Source organism: Psilocybe cubensis, chromosome 9 (genome assembly GCF_017499595.1).
Source record: "Psilocybe cubensis strain MGC-MH-2018 chromosome 9, whole genome shotgun sequence".
In the NCBI taxonomy this organism is placed as follows: domain Eukaryota; kingdom Fungi; phylum Basidiomycota; class Agaricomycetes; order Agaricales; family Agrocybaceae; genus Psilocybe; species Psilocybe cubensis.
The window spans coordinates 964804-989739 of record NC_063007.1 but is presented as its reverse complement, the minus strand read 5'-3'; the positions used below and the strand labels follow the sequence as shown (position 1 = coordinate 989739).

Below are 24936 nucleotides of genomic sequence, written 5' to 3'. Positions count from 1 at the left end.
TGCTTGGGTCAGAACGAATCGATGGCTCGCTATCCAGGCTCATTGCCGGGATAAGAGCTTCCTATCCACTGTCCAGGCTCATTGCTAGGACAAGGATTTTCTACCCCCTATCCAGGCTCATTGCTGGGATAAGAGTGTCGTTCGCCTGCCCAGGCTCATTGCTTGGGCAAGGATATCCCCCCTATCCAGGCTCATTGCTGGGATAAGGGTATCGTTACTCTGCCCAGGCTCATTGCTTGGGCAAGGATTTTCTACTCCCTATCCAGGCTCATTGCGTGGATAGTTGTACTTCAGCAGGCCGTAATTATGTCCGACGAAAAAAGACCCTGCTTAGGGTGCCATAAACTCTTCGTACCAGGTCGCTCCTTGAAGCAGCATACCAACAAATGTAAAAAATATCCTGCTGCAATGAGCAAGGTCCTGAAGGGGTTCCAGGAAAACTTCAGCAGGCAGAATCAGAACAGTAATGTTGCCAGTGGTTCTTCGCACCAGGCAACCCTGAATAATGAGCCCGGGCCTATGGACGTTGATGTCCATCATGAGTATCTCGATGTGGATATGGTACCACCTCCAATGCCCCCTGCGCCTCCACCTAAATCACCAACACCACCACCACATCCCCCGACACCACCACCTCCCATTGAACGGCCCAGAGGACTTCCTCCACGCGTTATTAGATTGCCACAGCGCTTCCGAGACGAGGTCCCACCCGAACCTCCTCTAATTATACCACCAGTGGTGGAGGAGGAACCACCTCAGCCTCAGGAACCTCCATCTGTGGAGAGTCTGTATCAAACACCAATGAATGGCTATGGGATATTTCAAGAGTATACCTATGGTCCCCCTTCTATTACTCCTGACGAACATTTCACACTGTCATCAGTGTCCGATTCTCCAAATATTGCCAAAGACCCAGCCGACTCTTTGAGAAAGGTGTCAGAGGGAACACCAATGGCCCTACCTTCGGATTGGTCCTTGGATTCTGAGCCAAAAGACGACAAGAGCTTGCTATTCAAAAATTGTTCTACTCAACTTATCATGTCTTGGTTTTACAACGGCCACGGTACTAAATCCTACGCTGATACCGACAAATTGATTCACCAAGTCGTACTGGACCCGGATTTTGACCCCAAGGACTTTGATTCCTCCTTTTCTACTGCTCGAGAGGCAGCGCGTCTGGACAAAATCTCCACCCAAAAAAATTCTACAGATCCTACTTTGTCAGAAGTGTGTCGACCGGAAGCTGGGTGGATCAAGGGCAGCTTTTCAATACCAGTGCCATGCGATGGTTTCATATTCGATTCGGAAGAGGAGGCTCCTCAATTTGTTGTTGAAAACGTCATGTATCAAAAACCTCTAGAAGTTATCAAACAGGCCTTTGCAGAATGCACCTCTGAGACGTATACGACCATACCATACAGAGAATTTTGGCGTCCCTCACCCGACGAACCACCCGAACACTTATTCTCAGAGTCCTACGTGGCGGACATTTTCAATGAAGAGTATGAAAAGATCAAGTCAGAGCCACGCACAGGTCCCCACAGACACCTGGAGCCCTTTGTCGTTGGTATCGGGATTTTTTCAGATTCTACCCACCTGACCAGTTTTAGCGATGCTTCTATATGGCCGATCCTTATGTATATCCTCAACCAGTCAAAATACACCAGAGGGAAACCTAAAGAATTCGCTACGCACCATATTGCGTATATCCCTAAAGTAAGTTTGTATTGACTGGCATGTACTATTCATATTAACATTTGGGTCATAGCTCACAGACACTTTTCAAGATTGGCATCAGCAACAGTTTGGCAAAGCTGCAACATCTGAAATGCTCACCCATATGAGACGCGAGGTCAATACAGGCGTCTGGGGGCTATTACTTGATGAGGATGTCAAACGAGCGTATGCTGAAGGAGAGGCCGTAGAACTGGCCGACAGAGTATGTCGAGCTATGTATCTCCGTTTTATTTTTAGTTCAAATGACTACCCCGAAAAGTAAGTCAACATCTACTCGCTATTTCGATTGATAACTAATGTACAAGCAGAATGCTGCAGTCCTGCTGCAAGTGTCGTGGCACTTGCTTGTGTCCACGTTGTTTAATTCAGACTATGAATGTCCCAAAGGTTGGATCAAAGATGGATATGCGAAACCGGCTCAAGCTAGCTTGCGTTGACAGCGAAACTCGTCAATTTGACATAGAAACTGCCCGTAAAGCATTATTCTTGGGGAAAAAGGTTAACAGCAAGGCGGTTAATGGCTTGCTGCAACAGACCTCTGCTTTTCCAACTCGGGTATATTTTTATTTCCTCATATCTACGTATTTTGTCTAAGAATATTACATAGAACGCTTTTTCCAAGGCTTTATTTGAATATGGCTTCAACTTTTATCGGATGTTTACTGTCGACTTCATGCACGAAGTGGAACTGGGTGTCTGGAAGGCCCTATTTAGTCACCTACTCCGGATTCTTTATACCTCTAGCAACCAGAACGCCATTGCAACTCTGAACGAAAGGTATTGTCGTGATATCTCGATTCTTACTCAAACTAACTATAGATTTAGATACCGCCAAGTCTCCCCTTTCGGCCTCACAACTATCCGACGTTTTGCTAGGAATGCTTCAGATATGAAGAAACTGGCAGCACGGGATTTTGAAGATCTCCTTCAGGTAGGCCTCAATTGCGTGTGATGTTTGATTTTAATTATTAATGATTCCATAATAGTGCTCTATACCAGTCTTTGAGGGCTTGTTGCCAGAACCTGCACACAATAAAATTATTCAAAACCTCTTGTTTGAAATGGCGACATGGCACGCCCTAGCCAAGCTTCGACTTCACACCGATACCACTCTGGACGAGTTGGGGAATTTGTGTACTCGGTTATGTGATCTCCTTCGTCAGTTCCAAAAGGAGGTTTGTATTCAGTACACCACTCGCGAGCTTCCATCAGAAACAGCCGCGAGAGGAAAAAGACAGGCAGCCAAGGCCAAAAAGGCAGCGAGTGCGGGTCTGCCAGTACCTCCGACTCAACCCAATGAACCCAAGACCCGCACGTTCAATATGCAAACGTACAAATTGCATTCCCTTCCCGATTACGTCGATTCCATTTGCCAATTTGGCACCACTGACGGCACGAGCACTCAGATGGGCAAAAGCGAGCACAAGAGAGCGAAACTCTTCTACAAACGGGTCAAGAAAGGTGATCATATTCGAGGTATCGCCAAACACATCTACCGAGAACGTGTGGTACACCGCACTAACCGTGTCGAGATACGCAAGCTGCTGCGTGAGGACAGGGAGTTACTGGAGCCCACTCCTCCTGATTTACATTATCACATCTCATCAGACGTGCGTCAAAAGTTAGATATACTACCCTGGATGTCACAAAACCAAAACGATCCGGCAACAAGGGTAAGCCGGATTTTTCGCTTGTTTTTATATACTCAATGTCGTATTTAGGACTTTATGCTTCGTCTCAAAACTCACCTTTATGCCCGCTTATCAGGGGTAAACGAATTCAGTGATAGCATTGGTACCCATGAGCGACTCCAAATCACAATACTCGGTGACCGAATTTACGAACATCAGGTTCTACGCATCAACTATACTTCCTATGATATGCGTCGAATACAAGATACCTTGAAGCCAAACTCTTCCCGATGTGACATCATGGTACTCGCTAGCAACAAAGGTGCAGATCAGCAGGTTCATCCTTATTGGTATGCCCGTATCATTGGAATCTACCACGCCAATGTGGTAATATCTACCCCTGATGATTACTACTGTGCCTCCAAGCACAAAGTGGATTTTCTTCATGTCCGATGGCTGGGTGTTTGTGAAGATTGCCATTACGGTTGGAAATATAGAAGGCTTCCACAGTTGGCGTTTGGTGATATCAATGACTCTGCGTCATTTGGTTTTGTGGACCCATCCCTCGTAATTCGTGCAACCCATTTGATCCCTCGCTTCATTCTTAGAAAAATACCGACTCTCGGCCCATCTGTAGCTTATAGAAGCAAAGAAAATAATGAAGGGGAAGAATGGGAGAGATATTATGTCAATTTGTGAGTACATTTAGTCACTTCTTACCCTTTACTAATTTTTTACAGTTTTGTGGATTGCGACATGGTCATGCTGTACAGAGGGGGTGGAGTTGGCCACGCTAGCACGCGAGCCGCTACCGATTCTCTTAGGCAAGACCGACGTGCAGATGACATTGCCTCTCGCAAAAAATGCCGCGAGGCACATGAAGCTCCTAATCCTGATCTGAAACCAGATGGGGCCTCAGACCAGGAGCAAGACGCTCAGGACCAGGCTGAAGTGGCACCTGAAAACAGCTCCGATTCTGATGACAATGAAGACGACAGCAACCAGCATACTGATTCTGAAGAGGAGGAGGAGGAGGAGGAGGAAAGCAACGAGGATGAGAACCGGGGTGACCTCTGTTAGGAATCGACTTAAGTCAAGAGAGAAGAGTGCCCAAAGACCAAGTTGATATCGAAGCTGGGGACTGACTACTGACCCCAGGACCCTATATATACATGGAGACCGGAGTAACTACTTCCCGGACCAGAGTACTCGACATATAACAACTATCAATAGATGAAACAGGAGAACGATAGACGTGGGACCAAACACAAAGATAGAACAAGGCATGACAGCGTGGGACCGTAACAGATAACGATAACGGATAGGGGTGGCACCAATACGTACCCTGACATCACCTCCCCTCTAAAGGTCGGTGTCCCAACGACCTGGTCTTCACCGTGGACGGTTTGCACCAAAGACACGAGGCGGTCCACCGCCACGACGCGCGGTCTGAATTCCCTCCCTAGGCTGAACAGGCCCGGGGCGAGAGTAACCGTCAGAGTGTTGCTGCGGAGCCCTGAGAGCGTCCACCTCCATAGGCAAACCAGGGGCGAGCGACGAGGATGGGCTGGAGCGAGTGTCAACAGCCGTAGGAGTGGGCAAGTGCGGAGAAGCCGTCCCGGAACGGGATGTCCGCGTAGTTGGGGTAGAGCTCGAGGTTGGAGTAGGAGAAGGAGGTTCAACGACGAGGGTAGGAGGGGCGGCAGTGGGCGCAGGAGGCTGTTTAGGCTTCTTGGACCTAGGGTTGCGGATGCGACGACGGGCAATCCGCTTGCCAATAGCAGAAAGAGCATCACCGACTTCACGAGCGGTGCCCCTGATAGTGACGGCACGCAAACCGGAGGTGACGACGGGGGAGACCGAGATCTTTGCATGCGAGATGTCGTGGATTTGGCGTAAGCCAGTTCCCGCGCGCCCTATGACGTGGCCAGCCTGTTCGTCCGCAATAGACAGGGTAGCGACGATCTTCTCGAGGGCGGCTTTGGTAGTAGTAGAGCAGATGGATTGGGAGTGCGGGGGCCCTGTAGTAGGGGTAGAGGTAGGTGCAGCCGGGCGTTCCTTCCTAGAGGTGCGTCAAGCGCGAGGTGCACGAGCAGAGGGAGTGGGAGCGGCAGGCGGTTTGGGTAGGGAGGCTGTGAGGCGTTCGAGTTTAGACTCGATGGCAGACAGTCGGTCATCAACCTTTTTATCAGCGTCAAACCGGACTTGCTGCGCCCTAAAGAGGAGGGCGAAACGGTCGTCGAGAGACATCGTCATGAACCCATCGTAAGGCGAAGGAGGGTCGGCCATAGAGTATAGTAGGTGGGGGCAAGGTAGAGTGGAGTAGACGAGCGCTGCAGTGGATAGAGTACCAGGGCAACGTTGGGTAGCTTCGATATGCTGTTAGGAATCGACTTAAGTCAAGAGAGAAGAGTGCCCAAAGACCAAGTTGATATCGAAGCTGGGGACTGACTACTGACCCCAGGACCCTATATATACATGGAGACCGGAGTAACTACTTCCCGGACCAGAGTACTCGACATATAACAACTATCAATAGATGAAACAGGAGAACGATAGACGTGGGACCGAACACAAAGATAGAACAAGGCATGACAGCGTGGGACCGTAACAGATAACGATAACGGATAGGGGTGGCACCAATACGTACCCTGACAACCTCGATGAACTCGGGTTCGCTGAATACTAACTGTACCTTCATGTGAGTCTGTCGTGAATTCTCTTGTACCTCTACTAACACCTTTTTAGATGTATCCTTGTCTGGGCGAGTAATACACAAATTTTTTCTTGATTTTTGCGTGATTCGGTAAGGAAATGTATTGATATTTAACTGAAATTTTATTGTAACATCCCTATATTCGCATTCGTACTCTCAACCAAACTCGCACTCGAGTCACCACAATCCATCGCATTCACATCCGCATACTTTCTAACAATATCCACACGCGTACGCGTACCCAGTCCCTCAATCACAGTTTCCGCCTCCTCCTTCAACCCCAAACCTGAACTACAGGACAAGGTCATATGTGTCCCCACCCCCACATCCTCACTATTCAGAGTTTGGCGACATGTCTTTGTCGCCTTCTCATGAATATAGGGGGAGTGGAAACGGATATGCATCAAACGCGCATGCGCGCGTCCACGCGTTTGATGCGCATGTGCGCGCGTTTGATGCACATGCGCGCGTCCACGCGTTTGATGCGCATGCGCACGCATTTGATGCGCGTGCGCACGCGTTTGATGCGCATGCGCGCGCGTTTGATGTGCATGCGCGCGCAGAGTCCGTTGAAGGCCTGGCAGAGTGTACAGAACATATCGAAGGAGGACGCGCGGGGTTATAATGGCTCTCCCCAGTCTGTTTAAACGTGTGTTGTATTCACAAGAGTAGATTTGGAAAAATAAAATGATATTTCATGGTTGTACAACGGACCCTTTACTCTATCTCGACGTCCTGATCATCCCCCTCCCCATCGCGCATCTCGACGTCGCTGCCTTCAACGGTCCTCGATGCCTTGATACAATTTGCAACAACAACTACCGGCTGCCCAGCTTCCTGCCCCTCTCGAATAAGTTGGTCGTTGGTCAAAGCGACAGGGTCGGTGTCGACTCGCCCGTTCGCGGGCTCTTCGACGCTGAAAACGATTTCGACCTTGTTGTCGGTATCGACGTTGACGCCGATTTTGGTGTGCCCGTTGTGGCCATCGACGGCGACGTTGAGCCTGAGGCCGTCGCGATCAATCACGAGGCCGAATTGTACTCCTGGGAGTGCAAAAAAAATTAACAGTAAGTACTTACATTGAATATTGAAGACTCACCTTGCTCATCCATTTGTCGTCTTCCGTTAACTCTTGTTATGCCGTTAGAATGCAGTGGTGACTCGCTGGCGCGCTGTGGCGGGTTTGGTGGTGGTAGTGGTGGTGGTGGTAGTTGAAAAGAAGCACGCGCGGCCATCATTGACGACTGCGGCGCGCTTTTCCACGCCCGTTTTGGTCATCGTCGTCGACGATGAGCTCGATATCGACAAATTTTGAACGGATTAATGTAGTTATTACATGTATACGTAGAGAAATATAACGCTTACCGTGATTGGAACTTTGTTTGAGCGATCGTATGTTATATTTAACACACGCGCCGGGCCAAGACATACGGCCCCTATGTCGCCCGGTTATGTAATGGCCGGTCAACCGGACTTATTATAAACATACGAAAATTATTACTTGAATTTGCATTGGTGAACCAATAATTGTTTGGACATTTTAAAGCTAATAAAAATATTGCTTAACATTGTAAACCGGGCCCCGAAAATTGCACATAAGACAGTTTATTTATAACGTACATTACCTAAGATTTAATAATAAGGATATTACGTGACATACGGTGGATTTACTCCCGCTACCTAATTAGAAGATTAGCGTGATGTACGTGTGATTTAGCCTGGCAAATCATAGCGTACATGACGTGCCATTTAGCGCTAAATGGAGCCGCCGGGTGGCCTGCGGGATCCGCGCGTCTACCTACACGGAAGAAACACGGGCCGGAAATGAGCCGGACGGGTCCATTTGCATCCCGTGTATTGCAAGCAGACGGATCCGCTTGACCCGTGTTGTGCTGTCAGACGGACCCATTCATCCATCCGCTTCTGTATTCCGACAAATATCCGCCTTGAATCGTACATTGGATGACCGTTAATATATGTAATAAGGTGTATAGATTATACTGGCAGCAAATTCCTTTCCACATACCCTGATAGTATGGATTATGCCTTTGAGCTAACCCAATCCCTCTCAAACTACATGAAGGCAAAGATAGCTAGTTGTCTTTGGCATGCAGAACTGCCTAATCAAATCCGGGAAAACTTCAGTGCTGAGACCATGTTTGAGTGCAATCTAGCTGTGGAGGTGATTTTGCAGGCAATTGAAAATCAAGGTATGCAATCAATAAGCTTTGAAAATTGAGATTAAATAATGTGTGAATGGCAGAATATACGACGTGGGATGCAGAAGAATATTTGACCCATCTCAGCGCACGTTGCACGGGTCAGAATTCTGCCGTTGAGGCTCGCCTGAAAGACCAGTTTCCTCCGGTGCATTCCACGTTACAGTACCAAACCCTGCCCGGAACTGTAATCGATAGTGCAGGCAACATATTGGTGTGGTACCTGCCAGGTATTTTGTCAGAGACAAGGGTGGTGAGTTTTAGAAACGGACCGATTAATTCCTATATTATGCGTTCTAAAGAGTAACAGGAGAGTGTGTGGAATTCATTACGGGATATTGAAACAATGATTCACAAGGCGGCACCTTTGGCCACAAGCTGGAGGGTCAATGACAGTTACTTTCGACATGAGCCAGGTTGGCTTCAACCTGGAAATCTTAACTTTTCCCCGGCATGGTTTCAGCAAGGCCATGAGGTGAGAAACTTGTTTGCTAAGTATTATACTGCCTCATATTTTCCTCAGACGTCCAACCCGCTTGAGGTCTCCTTGGACTTGTGTAATCCTATTGGACAGGAGTTTATACGAGACATGATGACATCTTCGGCTTTGCTGGGAGCCATCTTGAGCATTATACACCCCGAGCAGTACCGGGCGGGAATAAAATTTCTTCAACGGCTTGCTGCGGAACCGGAGTTCGTCCATAAGGCCGAAATATTGAAGCAAATTCTCACAATATGGAGTTCGCCCTTTGGAGTCATGACCGCCATCAGCAACCGAGATACACCGTACCATCGGGATAATGGGTCATGCTACTCATGGTACGATTTTTTGATGCCACTTGGGAAGGGTGAACACGGACGGCTTGAGCTTCCTGGCCTTGGACTTTGGTACAAGTATGATCCCATGACCCTTGTTGCAATTACCGGCAGGTTGCTTCAACACGGCGCGGTGTGCGAGGGAGATAGGGCAGTCATAGTCTATTACATGCGTAGGAATGTATTTAAAGAGCTGGGAGTCCAAGAGGCGGGATGGTCTACTACGTACGATCTTTTTGCAAATTTACCGGCCACCAACACTTTTGATTTTGAAATATGATCAGTTTTTGACTTGGAAGTTGGGTTTGGGGAAGATTTTTTTATATTTCCAAAACAAAACGGTACGAAAGCTACAGAACAACCAGAATTCTCTGTCCCAGGGTGTTTCCGACGCGCCCGCGCTGAGCTCTTCCAAGGTTACCGGAATCATCGGACTCCGCCGTCGTATTACCGGCGGAAAAGGCATCATCCGCCTCCTCTTCGATGTCCTGTGCGAGAGGTGGGCAACTAAGATTCCTCATCCCAGGGTGTTTCCGACACGTCCTCGCTAAGCTCTTCCGAGTTACCGGAAGCATCTGACTCCTCCGTCGTATCACCGGCGGAAGACTCCTCATCCGCCTCCTCTTCAAAGTCCTGTGCGAGATGCTCTAAAAACGTAGCTGGTGTAGAGGATTCAGTGGTATCGGACGTACTATCAATATCATCCTCTTCTCCCGGGAAAACAGGTCTTGACCTTGCGTTAAAAAGGAAGGCATTGCTGGTGTGTGCATTTGACGGAGGGCTGACGGAACCGGGAGTAGGCAGAGTATCTGTTGGGAGATGAATATTTGCAGTGTTGGAGGGTGGCGAATGATACCAGAGTGGATGAAAAGGTAGTTCCTTGACGGCAATAAAAGAATAAAAAATGTCGTTGATGTAAAATGAAGCGACTTTGAGCTTTGAGACCTCGAAGGACCAGGCTTGAGCCGTTATAGCGCCCCAACTGTCAGGAGAAGGGTGAACGGGATGCTGAAATTTGTATTTGGCTGAAAGCCCCTTGCCGTTAGAGAACGGGTGCTCCTTAGAGTCAATCCACATCTTCTCCAATACAGAATATCTGCCCAAGGCGGCCGAAGAAGTAGTCACTGCTTTATGGGCATTTTTCATTTTGTCCGCCACATTCCGGCGCAGGTGAGCCAACTCCCTCATTACGCCCGTTAGGATAGGCTGACCGCAGCGGGGACAGTAGGGCGGTCTGTGGTCAGAAATTGCAATTGGGGATGTTTCATCCCGCGTGTTTGCAACACGGGTCGGCGGATTGGGTTTCCCCGTGGGCGGTGAAAACGCGGAGCCGTGCTTTCCCGTCAACGCGGATCCGTGCTTCCCCGAGATGGGGACGGATGTCCGTTCAGCCGCCTTTCCCTTGCCCTTGGGATTGTTTTCCTGATTTCTTGGAGGCCCAGAGGTAGATGAACTTGCGCCCTCCTTAGCTTCTTTCCTCTGATTATTTAGCCGGAGTACCTCTTGTTGGTATTCAGGCAGAACCACCTGGTGGGAAGGACGCAAATCAGATATAATCCACAGCAATAAAAAAACATACCTTGTTCCAAAATTCTCTTGCTTGCGATTCAACGGTAACAAAGGCAACTTGCCACTCATCGCCTTCAGCAAATCCGTCCCTCCACCAATATCCCCAGCTCTTGGTCTGATTTAAAATTTCATCATCTTCCCATGCTGACCAGCTTTGATTTAGAGATTCAAATAGAACAGCTCGATGGTGGGGAGTTCGGTTCAAAACGGCATGTACGCTCTGATTGAGAATTTCTGATATAAAAAATGGAATATCGACTTGGAATCCATTGACATAGCAGTATCCGAGTACTCTCAGCAGTATAGCCTGACGACCAGTTCTCAATACAAGATATAATCGTTCAAAATTACTGTCTTACCACCTCCAGGTCGAGCAAATACATCCATTTTTGGCGACGCACGGAGGAAACAGAGTCTCCGTTTGCAATGAACAAACGGTATCCGGCACGGATCCGTGCACCACAAATATGGACATGAACTTTGGCCAGAGCACGTCGCTCATCATAGGTAAGGAGATGATGTTCGTCCTCGACAGGAGGTGTAAAAAGCCGCGGTAAGTGCATGAATTCAACGAGATGGGATACAACAAGAATGTTCAAAGAACTGGTTAATCTGTAATTATAAATCTCCACACGGACGGATACTCCGGGTTAATTTGACGGAAGACCTTATCCGCGGCCCGCCCCAGATCATTCCACATGGCAATCTGCTTTTGAGCATTTGCCCTGTGACCAACTAACCTGTCAGGAACAAAATCATGCCGTGCACGCCATGTCTTTGCCATATACACATAAAATCTGACAGTCCATTCCATTTCCTTTTTTGTCAAGGCCAGCTCCTCTTGCCATCTATTCCTCTGAGCTCGCGCGCGGAGCCAGTTTAGCCTAAAGACTAAGAAGCCCTTGAGAAAAAAATTAGAAATACAAATAGCAGTACTCACACTCATTAACGTATAATTGATTATCATTGTCCAGGCCCTGACGGGATCTCCAAATCCAACTTAGACGGTCCGAGCTTCCTCCGCGAATGTTCGGATCCGACACGGCATTACTATGCTTGCAATCATGGACTTGCAGAATGGGATATTGTTTCCGAATATTATCCTCGTCTCGCACGCCAGCAGATAAATAGATCATCTTCTGACGGTTTGTGTTGTAGAGTCGCCGGTGCAATTTCCAGGAAGCATTCAAAAGCTTGACGCCATCCCAAGCACGAGTCCCCATATAGACGGAGTCGGCGGTCCGAACCTGATATTTATACTGCCAAGAAAGCTGGATCAAGGCTGACCGGACCGCTTCCAGACAGTCCTCTGCGTGGCCATGTCTTATTTGAAGTTCAAGTTTGCGAAGCCCTTTTAAAATGAGGTTTGTTCCCGCGTCAAGGCCGTCAAAGAAATCTTGTTTGACGGCGGAGGGAAACGGAAGCGGCTGTCGTTCCGGATCCGCGCGGGTAATGTTGACATTTCCAAGATCAGGATCGTCGTTGTCACTGACTTCATAGTCAAGTATGGGAGCGATGTCCCCTTGAATATCCTCCAAGACATCTTCGCCCATGAAGGTCATAGCGGATCGACAGAAGGCTTCAACGCGGGTCCGCATGGAGCGACGTTTATTGACCAAGTCAAGTTTCTGCGCGGTGGAAGGATGCTTTCCGAGCTTTCTGACATGGTCCCTGAGCTCCAATCTAAAAGCATGTTAAATTCTGTAGGATGCAATTGAAATAATCGTACTGCGCTTGCTCCAGTTTTAAGCCGGATGATATCCATGCTGCCTTTCCAGTAGCACCATTAGATGTAAGTTCCATATTTGAAAGATGCAATTCAATTTCTTGGCGTCCAGCAGCCGTTTTCACTTTGCTTGCCATTACCTTGCCAACAGCGTCGGCCACACCTTGTTCTCGGTCCGCTTCTGCTTTTGAAATTTCATCTTCCCAAGTGTTGATGAGCCCGGAATCTTGTTGATCCGTGATACCCCTATAAAATCGGTCTGTGATTCCGGACTGTTCCCGTGCCCGTTTGAACTTTGCAGCAATTGTTGCAGCCATATTAATGGTCTTCTTCCAGTTGGAATCCCCCATGTGGTCGTCCAAAACCTCTGCTCGATGGGCAGTGGTAGCGGAACGTGTACTCCGGGATGTGTCATTTAACACGGACCACAACGGCTCCAGGATTTCTCCGTCAATGATTCCCACACCCGGGACATAGGTGGATGCGTAGTTGTAAAGACATTCCGTCTTGTGCCCGTGGACGTGAAATAAACCAATTGCAAAAATCATTTTAACAGAAGGTGGCCAATGCATTTTTGTGGACTCTGAGAGACGCCTTGCCAAGTTAACGCAATATTGACAGTTTATATCGTAGATTTCCAAATGTTTTGTGATTCCCTGTGTGTTGGTAGTTTCCCTGGCCTGAGTCAAAGACCAATCCATGTGCATCTGCTTTTCGCCTTTGTCAAAATCGACAACGCTGGATGGACAGAAGCATCCGTGCCTAGCGCAAGCGTGTGCCCCAATTCCACGTACTCTCTTACCCGGGCTGACTCTGTTTTCAGCTTTCTGGGCGTGGTAGTTATGACATGTTTGTTCCTGATATTTTTTTACACGGAGGATAAGCCATCCGCCGTGGAAGATTTTTTTGACACGGAAGGGAAGCATCCGCCGTGGAAGATTGTGACACGGAACGTAAGCATCCGCCGTGAAAGATAAATCATGGTAGATAACGCACCCGTTTATAACGTGGAGCAAGAGAAATTGCTTCCTTGATGTGCTCCTTGTATGGGCCCGGAGCAGTCATGTATCCTTCTCCAACGCTCAACCAAACATCGTCTCCCTCGTTTTTCTGATTGAGGTGATCTGCTTTGAAATTACCATCTGCAACATAACTACGTATGTACAGATTGCTATTTGCTGTTAATTGCAGTCACCCTTGAAGAATAACTAAAACTTGCCTGTCAGCATCATCAATCCAGGTATCAGGTAGGTTTATTCCAGGCTGTGGACAGGCGGGGCAGAATAAGGCCAACTTCCCTCTCCTATCTTCAACTTTGGGATGATCCTCGGTCCGCGTCATTTGTGGTGCAGGCGGACCATCTAATCCGCCGTGTCCCAGAGACGGGTCCGTTGACATTCCGACTTCTTGAGACGGACTATCAGATCCGCCGTCAATTGGATCAGATACATTAATACCCATCCTCTCTGGTGATGAATCATGGCAATGATGATAGTAAGGGACCACCGCTTCTCTTGTATGCCCTTCTCCGTATTGTCGTCTCAGGACAAGGTCCCTGTATTCTCTACTAAGCCTTCTCAATTCACGATAGCGGTTCAGCACCTTTTTTGGAAACGCTGGCGAAGTCAGTCTTCGCAACTTTTGGTAATACTGATAAGCCGACGTTTTGCACTCGAGGTTGTCCATCCGAAAGTCCTCAAGGACCTCAACTGTGAACACAGTTTGAACGTTTTCAAAGCTGGCTGCAAATAATCCCATCTCCAGATACTGTAAATCGATAGACGGAAGGCGGACGGACCGGCATGTGCATGTTCGCACGGGCAGATAATGGACTCCGGAGGTGTGCACAATTGCCTTGAAAGGAATTCCATTGTTGTCTGCTGCCTTTGGACGAGGTTGGTCCAGATAGGTTGTATCGACTTCCTCGAATAGATCATCATCTTCATCGTCTCCATCGTCCAGCTCAACCAAATGGGGTACCTCCGGGTCCGCCAGAAGCTGAGCCGTAAAGGATTCTTGGTCATTGCTCGCAGGAAGCGGATCCAGGTCCAATCCGTGTTCATCCTCAAAGATGGGCGAATTGTTTCCGCCGTGCCCATGACTCCCGGATGAATTGTTTCCGCCGTCGCATCCTAGATGGCTCGGATCCGTGGGATAAGGACACCGCTTCCCATTATGACCCAAATACAACTTGACACCCACTTCCCACAGAGCTCCCGGACGGAAATATAGACCCGTCCACTTCTCAACGCGGTGGAAAGGTGTAAATTGATGGTTTCTTCGCAGGCATTCAGAACACAAAATTCTAGAGCCAAAGCATTGGCAACATCTCCACACTCCAGACATTCCTTGACATTGCTGACACCGTCCATTCAGATCCGGATCCGGGGCTTCTCCTCCAATCATTGTTCCAAGATACACCTCTCGTTTCGGGAGCCATTCCCTCAGGTAATCATTTTGAGACTGGATAGGTAAAGTCATCCTGATCATTCTACTGAAAACATGTTAAAACATACCTTTCCTCCCGTTCTGTCGTCATCTAGCTGTCTCAGGTTATCAAGTACCTGCTGATCAGTTAGATCTCCCGGATAATGAGGTATTTCTTCTTCCAGAATGTTGTGTTCATGGTTTTGGAAAGAGTAAGTCGTTGTTTGAGGGAGGTTTGTTGATGATGATTCTGCAGGAAGTTTGTGGATCCTCGGCCGCCCTCTCTTTCGTTTCTTGGCCCCACTAGACCAGGAGGCCTCCCGAACATTGGGAAACTCCTCATCCGATCCCCTATCAGGTACTTTCTTGAAGCCCATGGATGTTGGAAACAAAGAGTCTGACAGCCTGTGAGCGCAGATCTAAATGTAGTATAACATGTTTATTTCTGTAGATAAATTTCCCTCAATTATGCCGTTTTAAAGAGGAGAAAAATAGCTTTCATATGATCTATCTTGCAGCATATTTGGATGAGTGAGTGAAATGTTATGAACAAAACTTAATCCAGAGATGCACAAAATGGACGTGATCCCATCATAAATGTACAATATGATGCAGAACGACCCTTTCAGAACCACACTTTGGAGTGTTTTTGAAATATCTTTTCACTGGCTGGCCCCTCATTCCTCCGGCGTATATCATATGAAAGATATTTTTAATAGCTACCGAATGACATTTTTTGTAGAATGTGAATCCTCGTATTTAAGGAGATATTCTCAATATACTAGAAAATGTGTCAAAATGAGCTCACTGGGATCATTATATTTTTTGAAAAAAATTATGCATTTGAATACCTCTCATGGTCTCTGAGATGACTGCCGTTTTGGGTTTCACAAGTTTTGGGTGAGAAGACGTGAATTTGAATTTTGTGTTTCTGTATCTTTACAGCCATCTAACAAGAATTTAAAACCTTGTAAGATTATCTTTATATAAAGCGCTAAATGTTTACAAAATTTCATGTTTATTGATTGAGTGCAGAGGGAACTATTGCAAAATCATGAGGTCAATGTATGTGACAGCGACCAGCATGCTTTGATCATCGTGGCCGACGATGAAGCGGGATTACCTGATTGGGAAAAATATGACATCACATCATTCATTTAGTATGATCGGAAGCTTATTTTATCTCCGTATGACGTGAGATTTGACTAGATCACACAGATACTCATCGATAAGCTACTTGTTACATCGCTGCAATTATGCCCACCATTGCATCCCCCGACGTGGATCCGCTTCCTTCTACCGCAAATGCCACAACCCACAACGGACCCAGAAGCGGACAGACGGCGGAGGGTGACTTTCCGCCGGAAGAATCAAATATATGGACCACAAAGGAAATGCGCGTGTTGAAAAAGCATGTACAGCCCTACAAAGATACATCAAAGTCATCCAAAGCAGACTACATACAGAACACTGTCATACCTGAGCTGCAAGCTACATGGGATCACAGATACTCTAGACGTGCTAGGAAGGAAGATAAGCAACTACACAAAGAATGGAAGGTGAAGAAGCATGTGAGCTCGTTGTTTCTTTGAAAATTTTGTTACACACATAAACCATCACAATAGCGAATTTTTAATTGGTTTAGAAACCATGCGTCAAATCGAATTGGTGTAAAATTGGAAGGATTGAACTCCCGTATAACCTTTCAGACGGTATTCCGTGAGGAGAAGTCGGCAGAGATTGACTCCGAGGTTGCGCTTCTATCAGGGAATGCTGCTCGTGGAAGTAAAGATTGGATGAAGTTTTATCAACAAGGACGTAAGCAGGTTGAGGCCAGATTGACTCAGGAGGAGCGGGACAGGTTCATGGAGATCCTCGAGGAATGGAATAAGAAAGGTGTTTCAAAATCAATGAAGGCAAAGTGAGTCGGTGGAACTTGTTTCCGCCGTCAATCTGACATCTGCAGGACTGCTGCCAGGCAAGGCAGAAAAATACTTCGACAAATGGAGAAACTTAAGTGGCAGAGAATGGGTATGAGGTCCATTACCTTTGAGGGGCATTATGATATTGAGGGTAAAATCGAATACTCAATGTAAGTGTTAAACACGGCATGAACAAGTTCCGCCGTGAATGCTTACGGCGGAAACTTTATCCGCCGTAAACACCCTACGGCGGATAAAGTTTCCGCCGTAAGCATTCACGGCGGAATAATTTGGCCCGTATTAATGTTGACTGATGGGCATTGAAGGACCCAGACAAGCGATCTAGCACTCGACGATGTCAGAATTCCTTCCTTTGGGCAACTCTTTCCATCCGAGTTGGCCGCTTTTCGCAGAGCGTTTGTTCAATACCTCGTCCACATTTCAGAAATAGAGAAGGGTGTGGCCAATCCAGCACTGCCAGATGCATCGTTTCATGAAAAATCCCTCAAGTTTAGCAGCAATGGATTTCCAATAGTACCTAGTCCTATCTATGGCTCAACTGGGAGAGAAGTCGCTTATGCGCAAAAGTCAATTATTAGAATTTACATGAACAAGGTTTATGGTGTGTAATTTGTCTATGTCCTCAACAAACTTGCTAACTATGTATACAGCTTTAGCCAAGGATAGGCCTGGTTCAAGTGTTCCTTGGGATGCTCTTGAAAGGCGTTCTGCAGAAATGATTGATCCAGAGTATTGGCCAAGTTCAATCCCCGTGACGGATCCGAGCCGGCTCCGCCTGGAGTCAACTTCTGCAATTCTCAAGCTATGGAGGGACCGTCAAGCGCAAGGAGACATCCCCTTTAAATTCTCAAAGGTTTTTGGAAATGGCTATGACATTATGGAACCTCTCTATCCGTCCAACTTGTTTGACGGCCTAGAAGCCCACCCGATACCTCCACCTCCTGCAGCCATAACCAAACGTCGGCTGAGGCAAAAAGCTATACGACTTCAAACCCAATCTTCAAGCGACTCTGAATCATCCAATCTGTCAGAGTTTGATAATGGACGGGGTAGTCCGGCATCCGCGATGCCACGCACTACTGCCAGATTTGAAGTCACGCCAGAGACGGATGAGACTCCTACCGACGCACCTTCAAGATCTAGCGAGCCACCCTCTCTACCAAGTAGATCCAGCCCAACAATTGTCAATCCATCATCCAGCCCAACTCCAGAGGTTGAGGAGGCGCCTCCCAAGCCAGCTAGAAAGATTATGCCAAGAAAAAGAACAAAGCCATATGTCGGAACGGCGGAAATGGACGGACCCGATGAAGAGAGTTCTGTACCCCCCCCAGTTAAGCCAAAACCAACTAGAAGGATTCAACCTAGGAAAAGAACAAAGCCCTACTCAGATCCACTTAACACAGTGGAAGAAGATGGAGTCCAAACAGGAACAACCCAAGACACGGATAATACACGGGCCGGCAGGGACGTGACTTGTGATGCCTTTGTGGAGACAGTAACAAGTCCAGATACGGATGAAACACGGGCCCGCAGGAATGTGACTTCGGATGCCTTAGCACTTCAGGAAGCAAGTCTGCTTGCTGTAGCAGGTAAAAGACAAAGAAAAAAAACTTTGAAAGCCTAGCTGTTGAAGTAGATTCATGATACCTATTGAATGTGATGCTTTTTATTCTTATCTTGATGTTTCTCAAACATGTTTTCACACAAAATCAAAACAGAAAGCGGGGTTCATTAAAAATCATCAAGTGCTACTTTTTGGGAGAGGTATAAAACAGATGAGCACATGAGAGTAAAAACTATATACAGTCCAAATGATGAAAAAATTGTATAGGGATGTGAGCAATGTAATATATGACAGGCAAAAAAGGAGACCAAAAAAAAGTTACAAAGAATTGAAATACACTACTTTTTTTGGGCCTTGGATTTTTTGGGCGAGCGCGATGCTTCAGCCAGAGTCGTTTCCGCCTTTCGCTTTCGTCCAGCCCTTGTCTTTGTGGCTATGTTCGACGCGGGCAGCGTGGACGCCACGATCTCAACATCCTCCTCCTCCACAATTTCAACCTCGTCGCTGTCCGAGGGATCAGACAACTCCGATGAGTGTCCATTCCCGGATGGCCCAGCCTTGGAGGATGGCTTAGCCTTTGACAATGGCTTAGCCTTTGAGGATGGGCCGGCCTTTGACGATGGCGCGGCCTTTGACGATGGTGCACCCTTTGACAACGGTGCGGCCTTTGACGTCGAACTTCGAGGACGTGGAGCTGGGAGAGGGGGTGGTGGAGACAGGGAAAGGATGGGCGGTACCGGTGGGAGCGAGGGTCGGCCAGCTGGGGGGGGCGAAGGCGCTTCCGGAGTCGAACCGGGCAAGAATAGCGCTGTTGGTGGCGCAGACACGGCAGGGAGGACGGGTGCGGGTGGAGGTGGGGGAGGGGAAGGGAGGACAGGTGCTGGCGGTGGTGGAGGAGGGGAAGGGAGAATGGGTGCTGCTGGAGGTGGAGGTGGGGAAGGGAGGGGTGCTGGCGGTGGTGGTGCGCTTGGGGATTGTGGCACAGAGGTGGGTTCACGGGTCCGCGACGGACCCGATTCTTGTTCGACCTCCGTCTTGGAGGGTCCTGCTGCCTGTTTGGGGGCGGGATTCCTTTGTTCATCCTGCTCCAGCAAATCGTCGACCACATCTCGGACGTGGTTGATCCTCTTGGTGATGTCGTTGAACATCGTGACGGAAAGCGAGGTGCTTCCTGCCACTTGTTCTTTGGCCATGGTCCATTCGGCCTTCACCTCTTGGATGCCGTCCTCGATGCTCTTCATCCTGTTCTCCACCGCCAAGTTCGTCTCGGCAAACGTCGCAATCCGTGCATTAATCGCCGTCATGGACGCGGATAACCCGTCCAGCCGTTCTATGATTCTGCCTTGGCGCTCAAAGAGCTGCACAAGCAGTTCTCCCACATCCTCGGGGAACGACCCTTCCCCGGCCTTCCCCTTCGCCGGAACATCTTCTCCCTCCTCCAACTTCAACGCCTCCCCATAGCTTCCCAGTGGCGTCGTCAAAAATTGACCCACGAAGGTGTTGCGCCCCGGGTAGAAGCTGCAGTGGATCTTGCGAGACTTGCAAGACTCGCAAGATTGGTGCTTCACGGGGACGAGAGGCTCAGTGCCTGTCTCCCCCTTGACATAGCATGGCACCTTGAATTTGATGCATGCCGTGCACCTTTCCACCATGTCCACCATCCCCTCTGGCACCTGGCGCACTTTCTGGGATCTCGACCGCGCCTTCCTGATGGGGGGGACATCGTCCTCGGTGTCCTTCTTTACGGAACGCGTGCGCATCTTCCGGGTGGGGGTGGCAGTGGGGGTGGTAGGCGGTGCCCCTTTGTTATCGCCTTCGTCGTCCTCGTCGACGTCCGCGTCCGCGTCTTCGTCCGTGTGGCTTCCTATGATCGCCTTGCTCCTGAATTTCCCCTGCTTGGACTTCGCCAATCTTTCCAGCTTCTCCCTGTACGCTGGGTGACCGGGCATGTTGGAGGCGGTAATGTGGGGAATAATTTCCCCCTTCTTTGTCCGTGGGCCCCTGTAATCCGCTGGAGCCAACTGAATGGACTCCACGGGGTCCGCCGCTTTCCGTTTGCCCTTGTCTTTGTGGGCGTCTGTCACGGGTCCGTCTTCCACCGGGGGTTCGACTGCCTTGCCCTTGCCCTTCTCGGCCCGTCTCTTCTCCGTCTCCTCCTTGTTCCTCTCCTCGTCTGTCTCCTGCTCCTGCTCCTGCTCCTGCTCCCTCTTCCTCCTCTCCTCCGCCTTCTGCCTCTCCTGCTCCCTGGTCCTCCTCTCCTGCTCCCTCTTCCTCCTCTCATCCTTTCTCCTCTCCTCCACCTTCTGCTTCTCTTCCTCCCTCTTCCTCCTCTCCTCCTCCCTCTGCCTCTCCTCCTCCTCCTCCCTCTGCCTCTCCTCTTCCTCCTCCCTCTTCTTCTTCTCCTCCCTCTTCCTCCTCACCTCCCTCTTCCTCCTCTCCTCCACCCTCTGCCTCTCCTCCTCCTCTTGCTCCTCCTTCTCCCTCCTCTTCTCTTGCTCCTCCTCCTCCCTCCTCTTCCTCTGTGCCTCCTGGCCTTCCTGGTAGGCCTTGAAGTTGGCGACTTGATGTTTGAGCGTCGCCCAGTCGACCTCAAACCTGTAGATGTTCTCGCCGTCCTTGCCCTGGATGACTTTGTACGAGTAGACAACGGGGCTCGCAACATAGTCAATGAGCCGGAAGCGTGCGGCGTCCCTGACATGCTCCTGACACAATGGAACCTATTGGAATTTTTTTTTTTTTGTTGAGCAAGTCATGATCTTATAAAATTGAGAACTTACCAAGTCCCTGTAAAGCTGCTCCAACTCAGCGTTGAACGCGCTTTCACCGTTGCGGTAGCACTCGGTAAACTTTTTTTCCCAGTCAGCGAGGCGTTGGGCGAAGGTGGCGGTGGTGGAAGATGAAGCGGCCATTGAAAAAAGCGTGTTTTTATGGGGGAAGACGCGTTAAAGTGGTGAGGCACGGTAGAACGTGAGGGTGGTGATCGTGGTTGGAGTTAGTCTAAAAAAAGTCTAAAAAAAAGCGGTCCCGCAAAACAAAACCATACACAAACATGTACAATCTGAGTCATGTGATTTCTTCACCAGATCCAGTTTGTGCAAAAGTTGCTAAGTTCGATACACGGGTGAATCTATTTCCGTGTCATGGAGAATCCTCGGATAGTATTGTATTCCGTGAGATATATAAACAAGCCCACCCAGTTGCACTTTCTGGACTGTATGTCCTCCTACAACTTTATTCCCACCTCTAGCAAAAATTCCCCCATTGACTACACCAGTCTCAACAATCTTACCAGGCTTCTTGAAAAACTGAAGGAACCTCCTCCCGTAAAACCTATAAAATGTAAGACTAATGGCATTAATTCAAGTAAATTTTAATTGATTTCTGAGCATCAGCAATGTCTTCAAATATTAGCAACTCTAAGGAAAGCAAACGCACAGCAAGGACGGATGACCTGGCTCCGCCGCCAATGCCAGTCATTCCAGATAACCTGGCTCCACCCCCTATGCCTGTTATTCCAGATAACCTGGCTCCTCCCCCTATGCCAGTCATTTCATCTAACCTGGCTCCGCCCCCTATGCCAGTCATCCGGAAAGACCTGGCTCCGCCGCCAATGCCAGTAATTCCAGCTAACCTGGCTCCACCCCCTATGCCTGTTATTCCAGCTAACCTGGCTCCGCCCCCTATGCCAGTCATCCGGAAAGACCTGGCTCCGCCGCCAATGCCAGTCATCCGGAATGACACGGCTCCGCCGCCAATGCCTGTCATCCGGAACGACACGGCTCCGCCGCCAATGCCTGTCATCCGGAACGACACGGCTCCGCCGCCAATGCCAATCATTCCAGATAACCTAGCTCCTCCCCCTATGCCTGTCATTCCACCTACCCTGGCTCCTCCCCCTATGCCTGTTATTCCAGATACCCTGGATCCTCCACCTATGCCTGTCATCCGGGATGATGTGGCTCCGCCGTTGATGGCAGCACATGTTTCATACACGTCTGTCGTCGACAAAATCATTATGGACTCTCGTCCAGCTATTTCCTCTGAGAGGAAGCAAGGTCGCTATTCTCCACCCCCTGAAGCATGCCACCTGCTCCTTCAAAACCCTTATTTTCGAACCTACGGCAGGTTTGATCCCATGGGCGGCTACCCCGGTTCGCCTCCCACCCAGTCTGACATTGAGTTCGAGGATGTGACAGATCAGACGGCATATTTTAACCCTCCTTTTCTATATGTATGCACTCAGATATTACCAAGCACTAGATACTGACAACTATTTTAGAATTATACCGAGCAGCAGCTACGGGCAACATACGACCAAATAATCGACAGTTCCGTCGGCGACAATAGTTATGACAGCAAGGTCACAACGTTTAAGAACCTCCGCCTGCATCAGCTGCAGTCAGAAATTCTGACTTATAATGCGCTGGAGGAAATTGACGCTGGGCTGGCAGGGATTGAATCGAGTTTGGAAAAGCATTTGTATACCGGTAGAGATGAATAAATTATTTTTGGAGCCCTTGTGCTCATTGATTCGCAATACCTCTCAAATATCCCTCCCTCTCTGGGAAGATACGGGTCAAATGGGTCCGTCTGACAGCACAACACGGGTCAAGCGGATCCGTCTGCTTGCAATACACGGGATGCAAATGGACCCGTCCGGCTCATTTCCGGCCCGTGTTTCTTCCGTGTAGGTAGACGCGCGGATCCCGCAGGCCACCCGGCGGCTCCATTTAGCGCTAAATGGCACGTCATGTACGCTATGATTTGCCAGGCTAAATCACACGTACATCACGCTAATCTCCTAATTAGGTAGCGGGAGTAAATCCACCGTATGTCACGTAATATCCTTATTATTAAATCTTAGGTAATGTACGTTATAAATAAACTGTCTTATGTGAAAATTGGGTGGGTTTGTAAGACTAAAAAAATATTGTATTGGATTACATTGCTTTGTAATCTACTGTCTGTTTAGTTGATGTATTGTGTTTGACAACAAACAGGCTTCAAACATAAATTGTGTTTGAACTCTGTGTGACATTAAACACCAAATATGTTTGAGCACTGTTTGTTAAAAAATATTAGCCTGACATAATTCCTGTTTGAATATCTGTATGATAAGGTTCTGTAAGAGATCAACCAGATAATCCGTATCTTATCTAACATGAATATCAAACATATTTTATGTAAGCATTCAACCAGAATATTTGTCCGAAATCAAACAGATTGCCAAACAGATATGTATGAACCAATCAGATGCGAGAAAAAATGGATGTTTGATAATTGTTTGATTTCGGACAAATATTCTGGTTGAATGCTTACATAAAGTATGTTTGATATTCATGTTAGATAAGATACGGATTATCTGGTTGATCTCTTACAGAACCTTATCATACAGCTATTCAAACAGGAATTATGTCAGGCTAATATTTTTTAACAAACAGTGCTCAAACATATTTGGTGTTTGATGTCACACAGAGTTCAAACACAATTTATGTTTGAAGCCTGTTTGTTGTCAAACACAATATGTGCGTGACATCAAACATCTACATCATACATAATATCTGTTTGATTGTCGATGTTTGACATCAAACATGTATCGTAGCCTGCAGTGTATCCGTGTCGTCACATTTCGGAAAATTCCATAAACCAATTTAACCTTGCTCTGTGCAAAACCCTGTGCCACCTGTGACTAGTTGACTCAATGTCTCGCCTCGCTTTTCTGGCCGCTCTCAGATAGTGGATTTATATTGTTCATCTATACTTGGCTCATCGACATTGGTTTGCTTAATGTTGTCTTTTCGAACCGATAACATCGAAGACTGAGGTTTTCTACTATGTATACACCAAAGCTGCCCGAAGTGAGAGAAGAACTCACGCTCTGGGAAAACCGTCTCACACTGGCTTACTGGTAACGGACCATGAGAGAAGTTGCTAAAACCTTGCCAATCTTGCAAACGCGCGCTAACACGATTGGCATTATGGCTTTGACCCACCCATCTCCTTTGTGTTACATGGAAACACTATGACTATTGCTTTTGTGACAGCTAAAAACACGTCGGGTGGCATGAAAATCGATCTCCTGTAGAAAATATGTGCCACATCCTACGCACTGCATAAATACACCAGTACCGTCAAACACTGACTACTACCTACTACATCTCTTGCAACGGATGGATTCCTCTGCAACTGCTTCGTTGCCCTACCGATATTTTCTTTCTCAAATACAATACGTTCACTCCGGGTTTCATAATTCTGACCAGCGCAGGCAACTATTGGCCTGTATTCAACAACTGGAAAGTCCAGTGCAAACACCTTGGGCCTCCTTGTATCCTATAGACGGAAATTGTTCTCGAATTGATCTGCGCAAAGTTTTCTGGAGGTACAGATTTGGGCGACTGAATAATCAAATTCCGCCTTCTAGCGTTATAGGCAATATTCTAATACCAGATATAAGTATGTGACATTGATTTGATACTCATCAAGTCCCTTGTCCTAAACATATTCTTTCAGGTGACCTACATTGTGAGATTGCCTGGGATGGCAAAGACACATTCGTAATTCAAAACCTCTCAAGGGACTTATCAATAT

General features: G+C 48.0%; 7 protein-coding genes across 7 annotated transcripts; 4 read left to right on the top strand and 3 right to left on the bottom strand.

Moving 5' to 3' along the window:
- Positions 1 to 408: 408 nt before the first annotated feature.
- JR316_0009749 (uncharacterized protein) lies at positions 409 to 4448 on the top strand (the record flags this gene model as incomplete). The annotated part of the gene is made up of 8 exons (XM_047895435.1): positions 409 to 1716; positions 1769 to 1995; positions 2046 to 2292; positions 2345 to 2514; positions 2563 to 2668; positions 2724 to 3410; positions 3459 to 4063; positions 4109 to 4448. The coding sequence occupies 8 exons, from the start codon at positions 409 to 411 to the stop codon at positions 4446 to 4448; spliced, it is 3690 nt and encodes a 1229-aa protein (XP_047745154.1).
- Positions 4449 to 4760: 312 nt separating this feature from the next.
- On the bottom strand, positions 4761 to 5657 carry JR316_0009748 (uncharacterized protein; the record flags this gene model as incomplete). The annotated part of the gene is made up of 2 exons (XM_047895434.1): positions 4761 to 5389; positions 5459 to 5657. 2 exons carry the CDS (start codon positions 5655 to 5657, stop codon positions 4761 to 4763), a joined length of 828 nt encoding a protein of 275 aa, XP_047745153.1.
- Positions 5658 to 6487: 830 nt separating this feature from the next.
- On the bottom strand, positions 6488 to 7196 carry JR316_0009747 (uncharacterized protein; the record flags this gene model as incomplete). The annotated part of the gene is made up of 3 exons (XM_047895433.1): positions 6488 to 6661; positions 6817 to 7127; positions 7184 to 7196. 3 exons carry the CDS (start codon positions 7194 to 7196, stop codon positions 6488 to 6490), a joined length of 498 nt encoding a protein of 165 aa, XP_047745152.1.
- Positions 7197 to 8119: 923 nt separating this feature from the next.
- On the top strand, positions 8120 to 9399 carry JR316_0009746 (uncharacterized protein; the record flags this gene model as incomplete). The annotated part of the gene is made up of 4 exons (XM_047895432.1): positions 8120 to 8294; positions 8348 to 8556; positions 8614 to 8778; positions 8827 to 9399. The coding sequence occupies 4 exons, from the start codon at positions 8120 to 8122 to the stop codon at positions 9397 to 9399; spliced, it is 1122 nt and encodes a 373-aa protein (XP_047745151.1).
- A 227-nt stretch (positions 9400 to 9626) lies between these two features.
- JR316_0009745 (uncharacterized protein) lies at positions 9627 to 15218 on the bottom strand (the record flags this gene model as incomplete). The annotated part of the gene is given in 11 exon segments (XM_047895431.1): positions 9627 to 10646; positions 10699 to 10995; positions 11048 to 11300; positions 11327 to 11413; positions 11429 to 11579; positions 11629 to 12371; positions 12418 to 12920; positions 13411 to 13567; positions 13610 to 14692; positions 14780 to 14877; positions 14931 to 15218. 11 exon segments carry the CDS (start codon positions 15216 to 15218, stop codon positions 9627 to 9629), a joined length of 4680 nt encoding a protein of 1559 aa, XP_047745150.1.
- Positions 15219 to 16097: 879 nt separating this feature from the next.
- JR316_0009744 (uncharacterized protein) lies at positions 16098 to 18408 on the top strand (the record flags this gene model as incomplete). The annotated part of the gene is made up of 5 exons (XM_047895430.1): positions 16098 to 16412; positions 16467 to 16762; positions 16808 to 16933; positions 17090 to 17385; positions 17435 to 18408. 5 exons carry the CDS (start codon positions 16098 to 16100, stop codon positions 18406 to 18408), a joined length of 2007 nt encoding a protein of 668 aa, XP_047745149.1.
- Positions 18409 to 22210: 3802 nt separating this feature from the next.
- On the top strand, positions 22211 to 22849 carry JR316_0009743 (uncharacterized protein; the record flags this gene model as incomplete). The annotated part of the gene is made up of 2 exons (XM_047895429.1): positions 22211 to 22579; positions 22628 to 22849. The coding sequence occupies 2 exons, from the start codon at positions 22211 to 22213 to the stop codon at positions 22847 to 22849; spliced, it is 591 nt and encodes a 196-aa protein (XP_047745148.1).
- Positions 22850 to 24936: the final 2087 nt, after the last annotated feature.